The 18439-nt window shown below is 50.6% G+C and overlaps 8 protein-coding genes across 8 annotated transcripts; 2 read left to right on the top strand and 6 right to left on the bottom strand.

Moving 5' to 3' along the window:
- Positions 1-455: 455 nt before the first annotated feature.
- LOC111073408 lies at positions 456-2191 on the top strand. Its single transcript, XM_022365710.2, has 4 exons — positions 456-1106; positions 1175-1450; positions 1520-1705; positions 1779-2191. The coding sequence occupies exons 1-4, from the start codon at positions 615-617 to the stop codon at positions 2133-2135; spliced, it is 1311 nt and encodes a 436-aa protein (XP_022221402.1). The 5' UTR covers positions 456-614; the 3' UTR covers positions 2136-2191.
- On the bottom strand, positions 2133-3745 carry LOC111073420 (phenoloxidase-activating factor 2). Its single transcript, XM_022365721.2, has 4 exons — positions 3421-3745; positions 3162-3361; positions 2847-3103; positions 2133-2796 (listed from the first exon to the last, which is right to left on the bottom strand). The coding sequence occupies exons 1-4, from the start codon at positions 3566-3568 to the stop codon at positions 2208-2210; spliced, it is 1194 nt and encodes a 397-aa protein (XP_022221413.2). The 5' UTR covers positions 3569-3745; the 3' UTR covers positions 2133-2207.
- An 837-nt stretch (positions 3746-4582) lies between these two features.
- On the top strand, positions 4583-5008 carry LOC111073399. The gene is made up of 2 exons (XM_022365699.2): positions 4583-4754; positions 4826-5008. Exons 1-2 carry the CDS (start codon positions 4623-4625, stop codon positions 4949-4951), a joined length of 258 nt encoding a protein of 85 aa, XP_022221391.1. The 5' UTR covers positions 4583-4622; the 3' UTR covers positions 4952-5008.
- A 60-nt stretch (positions 5009-5068) lies between these two features.
- LOC111074832 (glycine-rich protein DOT1-like) lies at positions 5069-5440 on the bottom strand. Its single transcript, XM_041594947.1, has one exon. The coding sequence runs from the start codon at positions 5438-5440 to the stop codon at positions 5069-5071; it is 372 nt and encodes a 123-aa protein (XP_041450881.1).
- Positions 5441-6690: 1250 nt separating this feature from the next.
- On the bottom strand, positions 6691-7258 carry LOC111073380. Its single transcript, XM_022365678.2, has 2 exons — positions 7166-7258; positions 6691-7110 (listed from the first exon to the last, which is right to left on the bottom strand). The coding sequence occupies exons 1-2, from the start codon at positions 7194-7196 to the stop codon at positions 6806-6808; spliced, it is 336 nt and encodes a 111-aa protein (XP_022221370.2). The 5' UTR covers positions 7197-7258; the 3' UTR covers positions 6691-6805.
- Positions 7259-7278: 20 nt separating this feature from the next.
- On the bottom strand, positions 7279-7987 carry LOC111073389. The gene is made up of 3 exons (XM_022365688.2): positions 7877-7987; positions 7548-7814; positions 7279-7478 (listed from the first exon to the last, which is right to left on the bottom strand). The coding sequence occupies exons 1-3, from the start codon at positions 7896-7898 to the stop codon at positions 7438-7440; spliced, it is 330 nt and encodes a 109-aa protein (XP_022221380.1). The 5' UTR covers positions 7899-7987; the 3' UTR covers positions 7279-7437.
- A 2279-nt stretch (positions 7988-10266) lies between these two features.
- Positions 10267-17182, bottom strand: LOC121403777. Its single transcript, XM_041594948.1, has 7 exons — positions 17170-17182; positions 16962-16971; positions 16337-16419; positions 11422-15272; positions 11290-11367; positions 11090-11227; positions 10267-11024 (listed from the first exon to the last, which is right to left on the bottom strand). The coding sequence occupies exons 1-7, from the start codon at positions 17180-17182 to the stop codon at positions 10731-10733; spliced, it is 4467 nt and encodes a 1488-aa protein (XP_041450882.1). The 3' UTR covers positions 10267-10730.
- Positions 17169-18001, bottom strand: LOC111073200. The gene is made up of 2 exons (XM_041595109.1): positions 17660-18001; positions 17169-17489 (listed from the first exon to the last, which is right to left on the bottom strand). The coding sequence occupies exons 1-2, from the start codon at positions 17939-17941 to the stop codon at positions 17202-17204; spliced, it is 570 nt and encodes a 189-aa protein (XP_041451043.1). The 5' UTR covers positions 17942-18001; the 3' UTR covers positions 17169-17201.
- Between the last annotated feature and the right edge of the window lie 438 nt (positions 18002-18439).

Consider the following 18439-nt stretch of genomic DNA (forward strand, 5'->3'; position numbering starts at 1 on the left):
TACATATGTATGTGTGTGCATCTGTGCGAGGTCGTATCTGTGCAAGAATGTACCTTTGTTTTGTTTTTGTTCGGCTGCTGTTGAATAATCCACTCTGGCTGGCAGAGCACCAATGGGTCGTAAGAGCAATTATTTCTCTAATGACTTCAGCTTACAGCTTAACCCTAGAAAGGTAGCATGAATCCAGAAAGGTTTTTTTTTAGCAAAATTAGAGCCCCAAAAGCATTTTCCTTTTTTAGGTGCTATAATTTAAAAATATTTCGGCATTCTGCAGCAGCAACGAGTCGTATGCGCAATTATGTAAATAATAAGTAGATTCACGTAGAAAGCATGTATAAATTATGTATATTTCATGTGGAAATGTAGCAAGCATGTACAAAACACGTAAGTTGTATGTGGAACATGTAGATACCATGTAGATTTCTGTTACTACTTTGACTCCTATTTTCCCCCATTTTGTTATAGCTACACTCCCCAACCAACTTTGGCGTTGTCATAGCTAGAATTTAATTCGAAAACTCGTATCGAACAAACAAATTTAAACATAAATTTAGTGATATTTTCGCTATAGTTTATACCAATTCGAGAGCCAGAGGACAGACAACCGCCTCGCAATGTCATTGACTAAGCAGCACACTTATGCGTCGACGGTGCGCCGCACCATTGTGGCGCGAGCCAATCGGCCCATAATTAATCGCATGTTGCGCTCCGCGCGCATGGAGTCCGTCACTCAGGCTCTGGTCGCTTACCAGAAGCCCACAGAGGTGAAGCCGATGGTGCTGCAGAAGGAGCACTCGACCAGCAGTGGCATGAGCGACTTTTCCAAGCTCAAAGAGCGCAAGGGCCTCGAGGGTAAGGCCTACTGGAACGAGGTGATCGATGAGGTGGTGCTGGCTGCGTCATGCCGCACCCGTCCGCGTATTCCAGTGGTGGATTACTCGCTGGTGTTGCCGCCACGACTGCGCGAAAGGGTGAGGCGCATTCAGGATTATGACTTCTCCAAGTCAGATGATGATATCTACATACGGGATGATATGCGCGAGGAGCGGCCCGAGGACTATATGAGTGCCAGCACCCCAGACAGCGAGGAAGAGGAGGTTCCCGTTGTAAGAGCCTTGATCCTCCTTGAGAAGTTTCTTCTATTAATATAATCCTTTGTTTTTTTTGTGGACAGCTCATCAACCTGAAACGCAAAGTGGTCGAAGAGCAGTTCAATGAGAGCGAACACTCGGATATTGTGCGCATGGATCATGAGTTCGAGAAGTTTGATCTGCGGCTGGACGAGCCCGTGGGCCACAGCTATCGCACTGTGGACAAGTCCAGCTGGTACGCCAAATTCCTGTGTACTCCCAGCGACAAGCGTGTCTGCTGGCAGTCTCGCGTGGAGCATCCCGGCCAGAGTCACTCCTTCTACACTCTTGACGAGCAGGCGGAGGATCTGATGGATGCGGCAAGTAGCATTTGGAAGCTTAAATGCTCGAAACTCCATCTAATTATTGTATAATTCCCGCTCTCATAGTCTGCAGAACGTTTTGTGGAATGGTTGAACTCCTTTGGCACCATGGAGAGCAACCTAACGCCCGAGAAGGTCAAGAATCTGTTCTCCATCAAGGGAGATCGCACGCTGTTGGCCTCCGTGAAAACCGATCCCAAGGAGGTGAATGCCATTGCCCAGACTGTGGCCGACAAGTGGAATAAACCTCATGTAGGTATCTGGAGAGGAGAGGTTTCTTCTTGGAATATCTCTTTCTAATGCTCTTCATTGCATTTCTAACCAGATGGCCATTGAGCTGAAGTATGAGAAACACATCAACGATCAGGCCTCACGCGTAAACAAAGTGCCCATCATCAGCGCCTTTGGGCGCACAGTGCCGCTCAAGGAACGGCCGTGGGTGAAACGATCCAATGACACGGCCATCAAGACCGTTTATCCGGAGGAGCTGTTGACACGCGAGAAGATCTTCAAGGGCATCACCCATCTGCGCAGCACCACGGCACTCATTGACTTCTATCTGGCCAATCCGTCGCTGGAGCGTCCCGACTATCTGCTCCAGAGCGGTGACTTTGAGGAGTCGAGTGCCAGTGAGTCGGTGGTTGAAGTGCCGCTCTATGAGCTGCTAGGATTGCGCTATTGATGCTTCAATTTACTGATCTTTCGAGTATATTTTTAATATAATGTTTAACAACTTAAGCGTAGAGGATGGGGTCTAGAGGGTCAGTGTCGTTTGTATCCACGGTAGATAGGTGCCCACATTCACATAGACACCGGGCACCCCAGCCTGTGCGCAACCAATGCCCCAGGCCACCAATCCGACGACATACCACAGCCCGTTGCTGGTGCACACAAGCGGAGAGCCACCATCACCGGTGCAGGCATCCTTGCCAGCTTCGCCGCCAGCGCAAATGAAGGATGTGGGACTGAGGGCAAAGGAGGCACCCAATCGTGTGGCCTGCAGCGCTGCCTGACAGTTGGCATTGGGTATCAGTGGGACATCCACCTGCCGCTCGATGGCCTGGTAGGCACCCGTCGCACCAAAGTCATTCTTGCCCCAGCCGGCCACCCAGCAGCGTTGGCCCACAAAACTGGTGGTTGGCAGGCAGATGGTGCCCACGGTGGACTTGCTGGTGAGGGATACGGCCTGGACGAGCTTCAGTATGGCCACATCGTTCTGCAGATTGTTGGGATTGAACGAGGGATTCACATACACATTGGACACGTACACATCCTGGGCGGGAATCGGTTCACTGGTGCTGCTCGCATCCCACTCCCCCAGGCGCACCTTAAACGAAGTCAAACTGAACCGGAATGAGGGAGGATCCCTGAATGGGAATTCCTTTCAACTCACGCTAAATTGTAGACCTTGTGGGCAGCCGTCAGCACATGCTGTGCGGTGATCAGTGCTCCCCCTCCCAGATATACATCTGCGGTGGTCAGCAACGCCGCCTGCCAAGGGTATGCCCCGAAGTTCGCCTGTCCCGCGCCTGCCGTGGCGGAGCCTAGTGGCGGCGGGAAGCGGCGACCACACTGATAGCTACCCGCCTGGCAGCAGGCCACCTGGCCATAGCTGCAGGTCAGGGTAGCACTGGTGCTCGGGATCGATGGCTGTACGAAGAGGATACTGGAGATTAGAGAAGGATTTATCCCTTCAGTACTCACTCACATAAGCTCCCGTATTGACGATACGAATGTCCAGCTGTCCGCTGCCATCGCTCGGCACGGTGGGCAGTGGATTCGCACAGGAACCGGGTGGCACACACTGGCAGTAGCTGGCTCCTCCTGGTGCCACAATGGCGGGACTTGGCCAGGGTCCGGGAAATTGTGGCGGCACCAGCGTGCCCACAATCAGCTGTCTGGTGAGTACTAAAGAGAGCAGAGGCACATCGAGAGCGTTGTCCTTGGGGAGTCGCATCGCAACTTACTCGTATGATTCGCCGAACTGGCCGCATCGCTGGGCTGTGGCGCATTCTCTGCCTCCTGCACTGGCCCAAAACTCCAGCCATGACCGCTTTCGATGTGGAGCAACTGCAGCAGCAGTGGCAGCAGCAACAGGCAACTAAACTTAGTCATAGCCCTGACCAAAGACAACTAAATCGAGTCGCCAATACAGCGCCTAACTATATAGGGCTTGGGGGTTTCAGGCGGGCTGTGGTTGGTCTGTTCTGCCCCCAGCAGTAAATTGCCTGACAAATGGCCTCCTCAGCTCAGGGATTTTCCAACCAAACTGCCACAAACTGCCACAAACTCCAGCCGAGCCACAAAAAGCAATCATAAAAAGCAAATTAGGGTGAAAATTGTTGGCGGATGGCAACAACAAAAAAACAAACGAATATAAAATTACTCTAGAATAATGTTTACAATAGAATTTTCAGCCATAATTATCAGTTAAGAGTTGCAGTAACCACAAGGGGAAAAAACTGAGTAAAATACTCAGCAAACACAAAGCTCATGTGCAAGTCGATATGCCCCGCCCGCTGGCACATAAAACCCAGTGAGAAGTCAAGCTAAAAAAATTACCTATTCATAGCCAGCAGCTACGCTTAGGAGAACTTCATTGAGAACTACTCGCATGTGTATAAATATGTACTCGTATTTGTGTGAAATATATTAAATGAATTAACTTTTGAAATCGCCGTGTGGACAGCTCGATAATTTCATTCAGCTCTAAGTTCCCATTGTTATGCGTGACATACGCGTATTTGTTGCTGTTGCTGCTCTATATTTTGTGTGGCATTTAATTTGATTGTAATAACTTAATGGTTTAATTGGTAACAATTTGATGTCGATTTTGGTGTTGACACTTGCTGCGCTTGGACGCCCCTGCAACCGGCAGCTGCCTGCCCCTGCAGCCACTGCCACACAGCATATGGTTAACAATTTAGCGCTCGAACTTGGCTACATGACACATGCCGTTCAATCTTAACACTAAACCCCCGCCCCACAGAGCTGTTTACTGAAATCTAAAAAGTAAAACCCCGCCAGAGCTGTTTAATGCAGATAGCAAAAGCTCGCTCTCTCGCTGCATATTTTTCCAGTTTTCCTCTCTCTTTCAGAGCTTTCGTATCAGCCACAACGTTGACCAATGTTCCATTTCTAATCAGTGCGTTTAGCAAAGCGTAACAAAATGGGCCACATTGAACTGGATTACAGGGCCATACCGAAACTACACGGCTGTAAAAACTATTGGCAGTGGCGCATCCTTATGCGCACCTATCTGGAGAGCATCGAACTGTGGAAGCATAACGATCTCAAGGATGTAAGTCCCATCAACCACTTTCCATACTCTATTCTTTCTTTTATCTATTTATTTTGGATTATTTTCCGCAGACACCCCAAACGAAATTCCTGATTTTGTCCGCCGTTGAGGCCGATCTGATTGAGCCCGCCTATGACGATCAGAGCTGTAAATATATATTTGATAATTTGGAGAGCCGTTTTTCAGCATATAATTAAATTGCAATGGTAAATAAATTGTCTGAAGTATTTAATAAAAATTAAATATTTGTTGCGCTTTTTGCTGATTTCTTTCGATTTCTTTGTGTCTTTGTCATTGCTATTTTTGTCTTCGTTCTATTTGTCTTTTTCATCGGATTTTTTTTCCCATTTGCATCCTCCATCGCCGCCACGCCCACCGCCTTTACCGCCTCCATCGCCTCCTTTACCACCCCCGCCGGATCCACCGTCTGCTCCGTCTTTTCCACAACTCGGATTGCTTTCCTTTTCGTTCTTTTTGCCATCTTTTTCTTGATTTCTTTTGTCGTCTTCCTTGGCTTTCTGATCATCTTTATTTTCTTCCTTGCTGCCTCCTGGTTCACCAGCCTTTCCACCTTGCCCGCCGCCACCGCCGCCGCCCCCTCCTTGACCGCCCTTTCCGCCATCGCCACCTGTCCCACTGCCACCAGCGATGGAGCGATGACTACTTTTGTCCACCGATTGCGACATTTTCTCACTGTATAATTTAGAGTTATTTAAACTGATATTTTGTAGAGAACTCTAACGAATTAATAAACCGAACTCCATTTTCTCCAAGCCTAATGATGACAACCTTTAAAACATTTTCCACAACTTAAGTGGATTTTATGTGCCTACTATCGGTTATTTGGAATAAGGTTCAATAAATGTTCCCGCATCCTGCAGCAGCCCGATCCGTTTCAGCTTTTTAACATTCGATCCATTTGTTGTTGCCTCCAACAATGAGATTCTTGCATTTTTTATTCATAATCGGGGGGCGGTACCCTTCCCGAACCTACACAGGGCGTGTGCCAGAGATCTGTTGCTGTGGTCTTTGAACTGCATGGAGATGAAGCGCGACTTGCTTGCCGTCGGCACACGTATGAAGTATAGCGCAAGCACTTCGTGGGATTTCAGTAGCAGAACTCGACTGCCGCAGCGGCTGAGAAGCAAGCTTCGGGCTATGCACAAACGGCTTTATATTCTCCTCGGCAGCGTCGCAGCGGCAGCGGCAGAGGCAGAGGCAGAGAACAATAAATTAATTTGCTAAGAAGTGAAATGAACAAGACCTTGCTGCGACACTTAATGATCTTTTCCGCTACACCCCTGGTGTAGATTGTTTCCCAGCATATACATATGTGGGCTTGGCTGTCTCAGTGACTCACTGGACCGCCAGGCGAGACAGGCAGAGCTCTGGCGAGTCTCTTCTTGTCGCGACTATTAAGGCATGCGCCTGCCCATCTGATCCAACTCTGCAAGCGGAGTGGGAGTGCCTTGTTGAGCACCTCTCGCGACAAGCTGCAGTTTGCCTTTCGAGCCCGAGAACATAAAGCTAAATATAGTATATACAAACTGGTGGGGGCTGGCCGAGCGGCGTGACAGGAATCAGAGTCACCGGCGTCGTCAGTTCGAAAGCAGCTACAGCATATTCAGTCGCAGTCTGCAGCGCCAGCAACAATGCCCCCAGAGTCAGAGACACGCGGCTGATACGAACCAGAAAAAGCCGTCACAGCAGTTCTCCCATATGAACGAGCTGTTGCGGCGTCCTCAGACCGCCCAAGAATGTTCCACAGTAGCTTCTACAGGAGCTAAAGAATCACACAAATGGTGTGCCGGCACAGCTGGAGGATCTGCTGACAAAATTCGAGCAGTTCACAGAGAACGCCACACGCAAATTAAACTAAACTAAAGCGCCGAGGAGCTCCGTCGTATGCGCCAGACTCAGAGCTGAGAATGGATGATTGTGCACAGAAATGTTTCCAGCTTTACTTTGATACAGAAACCATTAAAGAACAGAACAGAAATACTCGTAGTTAGGCTAGGTGTGCACCACTCCCGATCAGATTGCTTGAGTGCCTAGCGAGAGCTGGTCAGCCATTTGTCGTTAGCCTTATTCCAGATAAGCGTCTCGTCATTCGGTTGCGGATCACCAGGTGCTACAAGTGTCCAAGTCTGCGTTTTCGGATTATATGCAAAGTTCTTCGAGTTGGAAGGTGGCGGTGGCGCAGTTTGAGTCACGAGCGGCGGACGAGTGATGGGCACAATATTCGGATATGCGTTGGCGCTATCAATTGGCAGGCTATTAATGTACTCCACCTGCGACTTGGGATTGTCCACAGGCGCTGCCTTCACCCCGCCCAGGTAGATCAATGCCACAAGAGCTGTAAGAACGATCGTCAATGGGTTTTCTACAGAGATATTGCGTATCAGTCTTACTGCAAATGTGGCACACACCGAACAGCGACATACTCGAAACACTAAACAGACAAACGGCGCGATTGCGACTGCTTCATAAACTGAGACTCAGGCTGAGATTGTGCGATTGTGAGTCGGGGTCGGCCAGAGATACAAGCGCGAGATTTTTTGTGTGTTTTATTAGCTTACGACACTGCTAGATCAGCTACAAGCTGAGATTTTGTGGGCTTCGCCCAGAAGCATTCATTCTCGTTATATCAGGACAGGCATCAGTGGGGGTTAGGGGGGTTACACTATGTATTCCGACAAGCTCCCAAATGTATCCGTCGAATATCTACAAACGTTTCATGAGAACTCATTAGCTGTTGATCAGCTGCAATTGGGAGCACTCATTGGGACTTACTCTGCCCACATCTAACGGCGCAGTCGAATTTGCCGCCATTGTAGTAGTTCACGTTGTCGCTGCCACAGATGGGATTGTACTCGCTGGTCGCCGGACACGATTGCAGGCAGGACAGGTACTCCGGCGACTGGGTAGTGGGCGTTGGCCTGGCAGTTGTTGTGCTGCCACCATTTTCCGGCTGGGGCTGCGGCGTTGCCAGCCAGGGGTTGCCCAGCTCGTTACCAGACTGAGGATAGGCCGAGAGCCCGACAATCAGCAGCGCAATGCCTAGGAAGAGTACGTTAGGTCCTGTCCCATTGTTGTTGCCGAATAGAATATATTTAACCCACTCAATAAACCAATGCTTTCCATTTCAAACAAGCCCTGCACGTGGCGGTTGTTCTCGACTCTGAAACTACAACAAGTCTGACTCAGAGCACGCTTCACTGGGCATTTATAAGCGAACAGAACACCTTATCGGATTTCCTATATTGACCCTCTGCTAATAACAAAGAGCACTCTTCTCTCTCTCTCTCTCTCTGATGCTTTTAATATTATTTCATACCTATGTAGACATTCACTTAAGGGGTACTTCTGATAGCGCGATACTGCTAAAAGGAACACTTTGTTTAATTCGGAATCGCTAAACCTGTATTGAGAGATTAATGTTTTCTTTGTAATGAGAGTGCGCTTCATTGGGCATTTATATGCGAACAGAACACCTTATCGGATTTCCCATATTGACCCTCTGCTAATAACAAAGAGCACTCTTCTCTCTCTCTCTCTCTCTCTGATGCTTTTAATAATATTTCATACCTACACTGATAGAAAAAAAAGACATAGTAAAAATAACTACAATCATATTTGAATTTAAAATGCGATTTTAAAATACAAACATAGTAAAATTTAATAGAATTCACTTTGATTCAAATATAAATGTATTAAAAATACTTTTTTAATATAATATATAAATATTATATAAATATAAATATGAAACATATTAGATTTAAATATTAAACATATTAAATTTAAATATGAAATATATTAAATTTAAATATTTCTATATTAATATCAAAATTTATGTGAAAAATATTCTATTTTAATACAACCAATCTTGGATGAAAATCAATGGCATAAATATTAAAATCTAAGTGAAAATATTAAAATTTCAGGGCTTTCTTCTATCGGTGTACGTAGACATACACTTAAGGGGTACTTCTGATAGCGCGATACTGCTAAAAGGAACACTTTGTTTAATTCGGAATCGCTAAACCTGTATTGAGAGATCAATGTTTTGTTTGTAATGAGAGTGTGAGAGAACCGGACGGACCTGAATATATTTCTATGTATAATTTCTTTGTTTGTGCGTATGAGATACTTACAGTTGACTTTGGTGACTTTGATGTATTGTTTGGGACATTCTTGCAATTTTGATTTAATTTCTAAAAGCTTCACAGTGTAAACAAACGCTCATAAATTTCTACAGAGCTCATTAAGCATCACAGATTTAATGTAGGCCTAGCCCTTGCCTAGCTAGGTGTCAATAATAATGGTGTCCATCGCGAATCAATTTTGGTACGAAATTTGGGATCAGTTATGTATGGTTAACGACTGCGGGCAAGGCTATACTGATAAATAGTATGCATAGTTATAAACTGTAGCTTTAGTTCTGCTGCTGAGGGTTTGGGTGGCGTTTGCTGTTTGCTTTCGCGCCGCCTGCTTTTGTTTTGTTGCTGGTGGAGGGCCTTCTGCATTTTGTAGTTAATGCTGATAACATGCCCCGATTCCAGGGTAACTACGCTCATGCAGACTCGCTGACAAATTGCACGACTCCTCAGCTGCATTTATGCATTTTTTGTACTTGCGCTCGTTCGCAATTTTTGGCAGCTCAGCGGAAGTACGTGGCACGGTGTCGGGCAGTAGTTAAGCGCAGCTGCCAGTGGACTAAAACAGCAGATAAAGAGTTATTAAAAGTATGGAAATGCACAGCATTTACCCATGCACCATTATGTCGGGATAGCGACGAGTCGGGCTGATAAAGTTGGTGTAGCTGGGATTGGAATGGGTAAGGCGTAGTGCCACAGATCAACCGGTGCTGGAATCGAAAGGGTCAGCGTCACTTGGTTAGCCCTCGCCATCGGTTTCAACAGCAGGCAGTATATGCCATATACACGCGTAAATAAAGCATAATGGTAAATAAATTGTATGCAATATTTAATACAAATTTAATATTCGTTTGTGCTGACGATCTTTGCTGATTTCTTTCTATTCCCTTTGGTTTTTTTTTCTTTTTTTGTCTTCTTTTTCTCTGATTTTTTCTTCTTTTTCTCTGATTTTTTCTTCCTTTTTCCTTTGGTTTTTTTCTTCTTTTTCCTTTTTGTCCTTTTCTCTTTTTTCTCTCCATTGGCAACCTTCAACTTTTCCACAGCTCTCATTCTTATTACCATCATTGTCTTGGCCACCGTCCTGTCTGTTATCGCCTCCTGTTCCACTGCCTCCAGCGTTGAAGCGATGAGGACTTTGCTCCATCGATTGCGACATTTTTCTGACTGTATAATTTGGAGATTTTAAAACTAATATTTTGAGGAGTTCATAAACCGAATTCCATTTTCTCCAGGCACGATGACGTTGGAACTTCAAAACATTTTCCACAACATACTGCTCTCAATTAAACAATCACGCATCGTGCAGCAGCACACCTCTGTCTGCATCCGCAGACAGCTCTAAAAGACTTGATTCATTTGTTGGCATCTCTAACATTGAGATTCTTGGTTTTCTTTATTCAAAATGATTTTGGTGTTGTGTCAACTAACGTGTGAAGAGCCCCCCTAAGGGGTGCCCTATATCTTAGGGTATTATCAATTCTATCAATTCATGTACAATGCAATGCTCTCCCTCCCTCGCTTTCTGCTTAATAAATACGATTATAATTTAAGGCACTATTTAAAGCACTACAAATACAATTCTAGTCCAATCAATCCTTCAATTCCTTAAGCGCAAATAGGCGCTACACAACTCTCTCCTCTCTCTCCCTTTATTCTTTTTGTGGGGGGCGGGTGGGGCGGTGTACATAACAAAACAACTCTAAAACAAAACATCTCTCATGCAAGTAAATCCTATATGTACAAGCTAAAAGTTTGATGCGTGTGGCCGGGGATGGGATTCTCCCATTGGTGCTCCCCGAAACCCATTTTGATATCTGATTTATGTTTGACTAGCTCGCCTCGCGCCTGACGACGGCTTGATGCCCACGCTGGGATCATAGAAGTAGATGCTGGGCGACCAAGGTCTCTTGGCGCCGACAGCCATCTCCGGATGGCTGCTACGCGCCACCGTTTTGCAGTTGCCCACTGGCAGATCATCGCCTGGAAACTCCTGGCCTATGGCCTGGGCACGCAACACAATCTGATGTCCCTTGGTTACATCCACATTGGCCACCACATCGGCGTCGTGTCGGAAGCTGTAAAGGCGATTCCTTAGATTTCCATCCACGTAAATCTGCGTGGAGTAAAAGCTGGAGTTAGGTACGTTTTTTGTGTTAAATATTAAGGGCATTGCCTCACCTCATAACCGGCAATGCCGGCACAGTCCTGCACGTCCCATCTGATGTAGAGAGCGGAACAGCCCAAGCTGGAGACAGTGCTGATGGTCACGGGGTAGCTGTTGCCCGGCGCATTGCCCGAACAATTTGCTCTCACATCCTACAAAATATTGTTAGAGAATCTATGCGACAAAAAACAACAATCATTTGTTTGCAGCTTACCTTGGCCCGTGCCTGGTTTTTGGCCAGCACATGGTCCATGACTTCCAAATCCACAATCATCGAGTCGATAAAGTATTTCTAAAATAGAGTTTAAGCATCAAGACAAAGATCTATGGGCTGCGGGCGGCTTACCATTTCACAAGCCGGATCGCACATGGCCGATCGCAGAGTCTTGGACACTGTTTTGCATTCGCTGTCGCTTCTGAGCGCACGACAATGACAGCACTGGCAATGGCCTGCTCCTTTCGGTGCTGCTGCTCCCTCTGAGCTCTGGCACGACTGAGATGGCGCCAGCTTATCACATGCACCGCAGTCCACCAGCGCCTGGCGCAGCAATTTCTCGCACAGCTGACGTGCCTCTGGACTGAGCGCTCCATCGGGCAGCAGATTGCCAAAATCTCCGCCACAGAGCTGCTGCTTGCTGTCGTTCTTCTTGCCCTTATTCACAGAGGTACAGGACTCCGTCTGCTTGTAATTCTCAACCTTCACACAGATCTCTGGGTGGTTGGTGGCGCTGGGCACTTGACTGGGGGGACATACCGACGTGCTCGTTGGACAGGGCTCGATCTTTGCACATATATCCTGTTTGGAGCAGTTATCTTTGGGCTTGCCATGATCTAGTGGGGCCACAGGTTTCTCTTGAGAGGCACAAATATCCACCCCTTTTGGTGCCTGCTCCAATTTGCAATTGGAAGGCATCACCTTAGTCTCGTTGGATTGGGGTTCCGTCTTCTTGCATGACTCCAAGTTGGCATAGGAATTGCCATCGAACTTATTGCGATCGTAACTGCCACAGGGCTCGACAACTTGCTGCAATATCTCCTCACACATGCCACACTCCTCCGGGCCGGGCTCCCCCATTAGCTTTGTCATCTTTTCGAGCAGACATTGTTTGCTATTCGACTCGTAGCAATCCTCGTCGTGGCCGCAGCCCTGTCCCTCTGCATCCTTGAATTCTGTTGAATCCGCTGGTGGCAGCCACAGTTCGCAGGCATCGTCCATATCCGAGTCGGAGACCTGCTCGAATCCGTAGATTTCCACCTCTGGCAGCTGTCTGGCTTCCCGCTTCATGAAGCACTTGCGCACGGCATCTTCCAGCGTTTCGAAGCACTCGTTGCGGCGCCGTTCCTTTGCACCTCGTGTGGCATGCTCGTGCGGCGGCTGGGCGACACATTGCTGCTGCACAGCGCAGCACTCCTCGAAGGTGGGCTTGGGTGGCTTCAGCTCGTCCTGCGGCGCCACAGCGCGCTCCTCCTCCATGCGCAGCATGAGGGTTAGCTCCCGAAACAGATTCTGTATCATGGCCGGACGATCCTCGTTGCATTCACAGTCGGCGGCATCGCTCAGCTGCTGCACCATGTCCATGATGCGCTCCTTGCGGCTCTCCACCACCAGCTCTTTGCAGGGCGGATCCGTATAATCGGTGTAGGCCGAGGTGTCCGGCGAGTGATAGAAACCGGACTCGCTCTGCTTATCCAACGACGGATCGTAGCAGCTCTTCATCTCCATGGATGGGACGTCGGATTGCCCGTTAGCGTCCTGGCCGCAAATGCACAGCTGCATGACAGATGTCTCAACCTTGGAATGCTCCTCAGAGTCGGTCTTCTGTGATATGCCACAGATGCCGCACGGGCACACACCCGCCGGCTCAGCCACCCCCCCATCCTTGTGGTCCTTGTTGCTGTAGCAGCTGGTGATGATCGGCAGCGACTTATGAGTGTGATGGCTGGAGCACGTTGGCGATGATTTGTAGGACAATCTGCGGCCGCTCTTCGACTTGGTGGACTTTGTGTTGGAGTTGAAGGAGGCGCAGTCGCGAAACACATCCTGCTCCTCCGCGCACACTTGCTTGGAGCTCTTCATCTGCGTGATGGTGGTGGTGGTGGTGGTGGTGTGGGACTGGCTCTTCGATTGGCTCTTCAGTGCGGCCTTGGTCTTGCACTGCAGCGCACTGCAGGTGCACGTGGACTGGGCGCACTTGATCTGCAGCGGCCTGGCGGGCGCTGCACGCAGCTCAGTGCTGCCAATCGACTGCATGGGATCGTGCGGCGGCGGACATACCTCACAAATATTACAATGATCGGAATTATTCTGTAGCAACAGCTCATCCCCGTACTGCACGTGGCCCTCTTCGCGTGGCCCCTTCTCGAATCGATTGTTGTAGATCGACTTTTGGTCCGAGGAGCACAGGCAGGTGATCTTGTTCACAATGGAGCGTGAGCGGGAGGTGGCCGAGGTCTGATCGTCGTAGCCAAACGACGATGGCAGGCCGTGTGTGAGGCCGGAGTTCGTGTAGGTCGTCATATCCTCCTGGTTGGTCACATCCGAGCCGCCGGCATCCAAATTGCTCGCGGGCAGCACGCTGATCTGGGTGCCACATGTGGCTTGTTGTGCCATGGTATTTATGGAGCTGGCATCTGGAAAGCAAGGATTCGAAACGGCCTTCGATGCACAGGAACAGAGCTTCGATGGGCCGGGATCTACATGGCCACGGGATGAGCAAGGATCTGGCGTAGCCTTCGATGCGCAAGTATCTACCAGAGACTTCATTGAGCAAAGATCCGCAATGGCCTTCGATGAACAAGGATCTGCAATGGCCTTCGATGAGCAAGGATCCGCATTGGCCTTCGATGAGCATAGATCTAGCACAGACTTCAACGCACAAGGATCTGCCAGAGACTTCAAGGAGCAAGGATCCGCAATGGTCTTTGATGAGCAAGGATCCGCAACGGTCTTCGATGAACAAGGCTCCACAATGCCCTTTGATGAGCAAGGATCCACAAAACCTTGCGATGCACACAGCTCCTCAATGCTCGTAACCGGACAAGAATCCGATTTGGTGCCGCAAGTGAGGGCACTCTTGAAGCCCCTGGATGATGCAGCCTCTGCCAGCGCTGTCGAGGGGCACAGATTCCCGGTGCTTGTGACTGGACAAGGACTGGTGGAGCCAGACACCGTTTTATCGGCCCACGTGGTGACGCTCTTGTAGTCCTTGGACGAACCCTTCGACGGGCATATATCGATGGTGCTCGTAATCGGACAGCCGCTGGTTGCACTGGAGCAAGGATGCTGCCCTTGGGATGCAAATGTCGTGACCTTGGATGAGTTCTGCGTGTAGCAAGTGTTGGCTGCACTCTGGTAGGAGTTATCCTCCTGGTTATTCGGCATGGCAATGTGCTGTGCATTCGAATTCTGCGTGTAGCAGGTGTTGGCTGCGCTCTGGAACGACTGTGCCTCCTCGTTATTCGCTGCCCACTGCAGGCTGCAGTTGGTATCCGCATTCGAGAGGGCTATATGCTGGGCATTCGGATTCGGGGCCCAGGGCGGCAAATTGCTCTGATGCTGGCCGCCACAGAGGCAATCGTGGAATGTCATGGGCCGCGGATCACTGGCAAACGGTGGCCGGTTGTCCATCTCTGATCTGGGCAAATAGTTGTGCAGACTGCAGCCACAGGACGTATGCCGCGAAGAGTGAGCAGCGCTCCTTGTGCTGCTGCCACAGGGCGTGCGATAGAAATCCGCTGTTGTGGCTTTCGAGCTGCATGGACATGGACATGGTGGTGGACCCCGATTGCTTGCCGCCGAGTAGACTGTTGCCTCCCTATCCTGCTGACTCTCGCATGGTATTACATTGGTCTGTGAGGTTGCCTCCTGCATGAGCTTCTCGTGCTGGCGTTTGTAGCTTTCGTTCACGTAGGATCGTTCCGTCTGCGAGTTCTGGCTGCTGCGCGTACCCTCGGACTCGTTATCCAGGGCATCTTCGAACTGTGGCTTCTGGTGGTCGCGCAGATACGAGGTTTCCGTTTGGGATGGCCTGTTGCAGTCGGCTGCTGCCCCTGCTCTTGATGGGCAGCTCACTGGTGACTGCTGTCGGTGCTTTTGTAGGTACGATTGGTCGGTCTGAATATCCTGGGGGCGGGAGTGGGCGTTGCTGTTGTTGTGGCATCGGCATTCGTCCTGCAAGTACGTCAGAGCTGGGTAATCTGCGGATGAAACGGGCGGGGGAGAGAGAGAAAAAAGAGACCGATTAGATTGCTTTGGCTTTGGATTGTTTGGCGAACACTTTATTCTTCGTTTTGCGCATTATTGGAGATGGGTTTGCTCTGCGGATAGGGTGTGAGCAGTTCCTTGATTTCCGTCAGCTGCACCTCCCGCCCTCGGATCATTTCCGGCTCTGACCACATCTCGCAGTGGTACAGCTCGAGGAACTTTGCCTCCGCCTTCTCGCGGCACGGACACAAGTCAAACGATGAGGTCGTGCTGCAGGTCTCCCTGTCCGCGAAGCTGGTGAAGATTGTGCCGCGCGTGATGCAGCGGCACACCTTCACCTGTGTGTGCTCCACATTGTCCTCGAAGTTGCGCGGCTTCCACGCGCACTGGCAGCAGCCGCAGTTGCCCGGACAGAACACATTCCCCTCATCGTCCACAATGGGGCTGGGGTCGTAGCGGCAGGGCGAGCAATTGGAGAACTCCTTGTGCTGCGGCCGTGCCAGATAGTAGCGCTTTCCCTGGGGCACTGCCGGCGCCGGCTCTGGCTGCGGCGCCTCAATCTTTGGTGCGGGCGCCGGTGCCGGTGGCATTATTTCCGGTGTCAAGGTCTCCACAGATGCCGTCTCTGAAATTACTGCAGTTTCAGTCGTCTCCGACTCTGTCTCGTACTCCTCCAGCACGGGCGGGAATGGTTCTACCGGCGGCGGCACAACCACAGGCGCTGCTGGCTCTGGTTCTGGTGCTGGTGGAGGTGGCAGCGGTTCCGGCACTGGCACTGGCATGGCACAGGGTTTCGGACAGGGTATGGCTGTTATCGAGATGACCTCCCGCGAATCCTGCTCGTACCAGCAGGTGTGCGTTTTGCAGCGACATTGCGTCACCACGCGAGAGGTGGTGTCGCCACAGCTGCCCAGGGAGGAGGGATCCGGATCGTAGGCGTAGAAGCCCTCGCTATCCGTTTGACACGAGCCGCACGAGTCGCAGGTCATGTACTTCTCGCTGACCATTCGATCTGCAGTGGAGTCGCAAGCAAAGAACTTTTCGTCGGCGGATTTACCTGTGGGATATTTCTGCGGACCGGTGGATCTGCTACCACAAATGGAGGCCTGCCTCTGATGTCGATGCTGCTGCTGCTGCTGTTTCCCCCCCCCCTTTTTTTTTTTTTTGGGGGGGGGGCCCCCCCCCTCGGCCCCTCCCCCCCCCCCCCCCCGCCCCCCCCCCCCCCCCCCCCCCCCCCCCCCCCCCCCCCCCTTCCTTCCTCCCCCCCCCCCGCCGGTTTTTTCTCGTGGCCGCCCGGCCGGCCCCCTTCCGCCCCCCCCCTCTCCCCCCTTTTTTCTTTTTTTTTTTTTTTTTGGTGGCGGGTCCCCCCCCCCCCCCGCCCCCCCCCCCCCCCCCCCCCCCCCCCCCCCCCCCCCCCCCCCCCCCCCCCCCCCCCCCCCCCCCCCCTTTTTTTTTTTTTTTTTTTTTGGCCCCCCCCCCCCCCCCCCCCCCCCCCCCCCCCCCCCCCCCCCCCCCCCCCCCCCCCCCCCCCTTTTCGCCTCCGTCGGCCCCCCCCCCCTCCCTTTTCTTTTTTTTTTTTTTTTTTTTTTTTCTTTTCCCCCCCGGAACGGTTCGAACTGATTTATCCAAATAAATTCCAAACTTACATGAAAATTTAAATTTGTGTTTAGGGTGTTGCCTACTCAACGAAAACTAAAAGAATGACTCGAAACGAAACTCAGGGACAGGTTGTAAGGAATTCCCAGCCCACTCGATTGCTTTGTTTGTCGTTAAAGGGATAAAAATATATATTTATCGCTAACAGGAGCTACTCTCAAGCTCAAAGACAAGAAGAATCTCTATGGATCAGTGGAAAAAATGTATTCAATTCGTTTCATAATTTTCTCCTACAAAGGTTCAACATTTTGATTTCTTTTGCTTTCTTAGCCATCTGCTCGCGGCTCCTCCTTGGACCAGCGCACTTTGCGCACGGAGGAGGAAGACCTTCGCTTCTTGGACTTGCAACTGTCGCCAGCAGCGTCGGGCACGCCAGCGCCACCTTGACGGCCATCACTGATGCCAGGCGTGGGCCGGAAGACGTTCACCTTCACTTGGCCGCTCTCGGGATTCAGCTCGATGGGCAGCTTGAGTTTCACCGGACCGCCGCGTAGTCTGCACTGGCAGTGCTTGGGGCATCTGCACGTCTCCTCCGTGTTGAGGGTCACCGATACCTCCAGCGTGGCTGGATAGTACAGCACCTCGCGTGGCGGCAGTCTACGCACAGTGGTGGGTGCCACGGACGCCACCGCCCGGGGGGGCAGAGCACGCTCCAAAACGGCCAGCGGAGGATCCTGCCGATTGCTGACCCGGCACACCCCAGCACACTCCGTGTCGCTCTTACCTCCAGCGTGGCTGGATAGTACAGCACCTCGCGTGGCGGCAGTCTACGCACAGTGGTGGGTGCCACGGACGAACCATAGCAACTGAGCAGCTTCTGGGTGGCGTGCAGAGCACGCTCCAAAACGGCACGCAGCTGGACAGGATCCTGCCGATTGCTGACCACCTGGCCATCAGCCCCAGCATCATTCTCACCCTCCGTGTCGCTCTTACAGTCGAAGAAGCATTCCGGCACCGTTTCCTTGGCACCCTTACAGGCCCACTTGCTCGTGGTGCACTTATGCATCGTGAGGGAGTGAAAAGCAAAGCGAAAAATTTGGAATATGATCAACTGTGTGTGGGGTGTGTGTGTGTCCTGCTCTCAGAGGAAAGATTAACTAAAACGAAGCTATGCCCCACTGCCCCACATGAAGCTACAGTCTAGGCCAGGTCTGATCGGAAAGGAACAACAAATGACTGGCCAGTCGGTTATTTATTGCAGAAAGAGCGGCTAGGGTTAGGGTGCAGCCTCAGCGATTCGATTCATCGAGCATAGTAGAATTTGAAGAGAATCTCTGTGGCCTTGAGGGCGCGCTCCAGGACATCTCACCTATCGATGGGACCCGCAAAGCGAGTGAATGGCTGATGAACCACCTCGTAGGCATAGCCCACCACATAGTCCTCTGCTTCGTTTTCACTGCTCTGGCAATCGTAGAACTGATCCCTGTCGCTATTCATGATGTCGAGCAAGTGTGGGAATAAATTTGGAATTTAGTACAGTAAAAAGTGGCACCAGAAACGAAGC

The sequence above is a fragment of the Drosophila obscura genome, unplaced genomic scaffold, assembly GCF_018151105.1.
Source record: "Drosophila obscura isolate BZ-5 IFL unplaced genomic scaffold, ASM1815110v1 contig_4, whole genome shotgun sequence".
NCBI lineage: Eukaryota > Metazoa > Arthropoda > Insecta > Diptera > Drosophilidae > Drosophila > Drosophila obscura.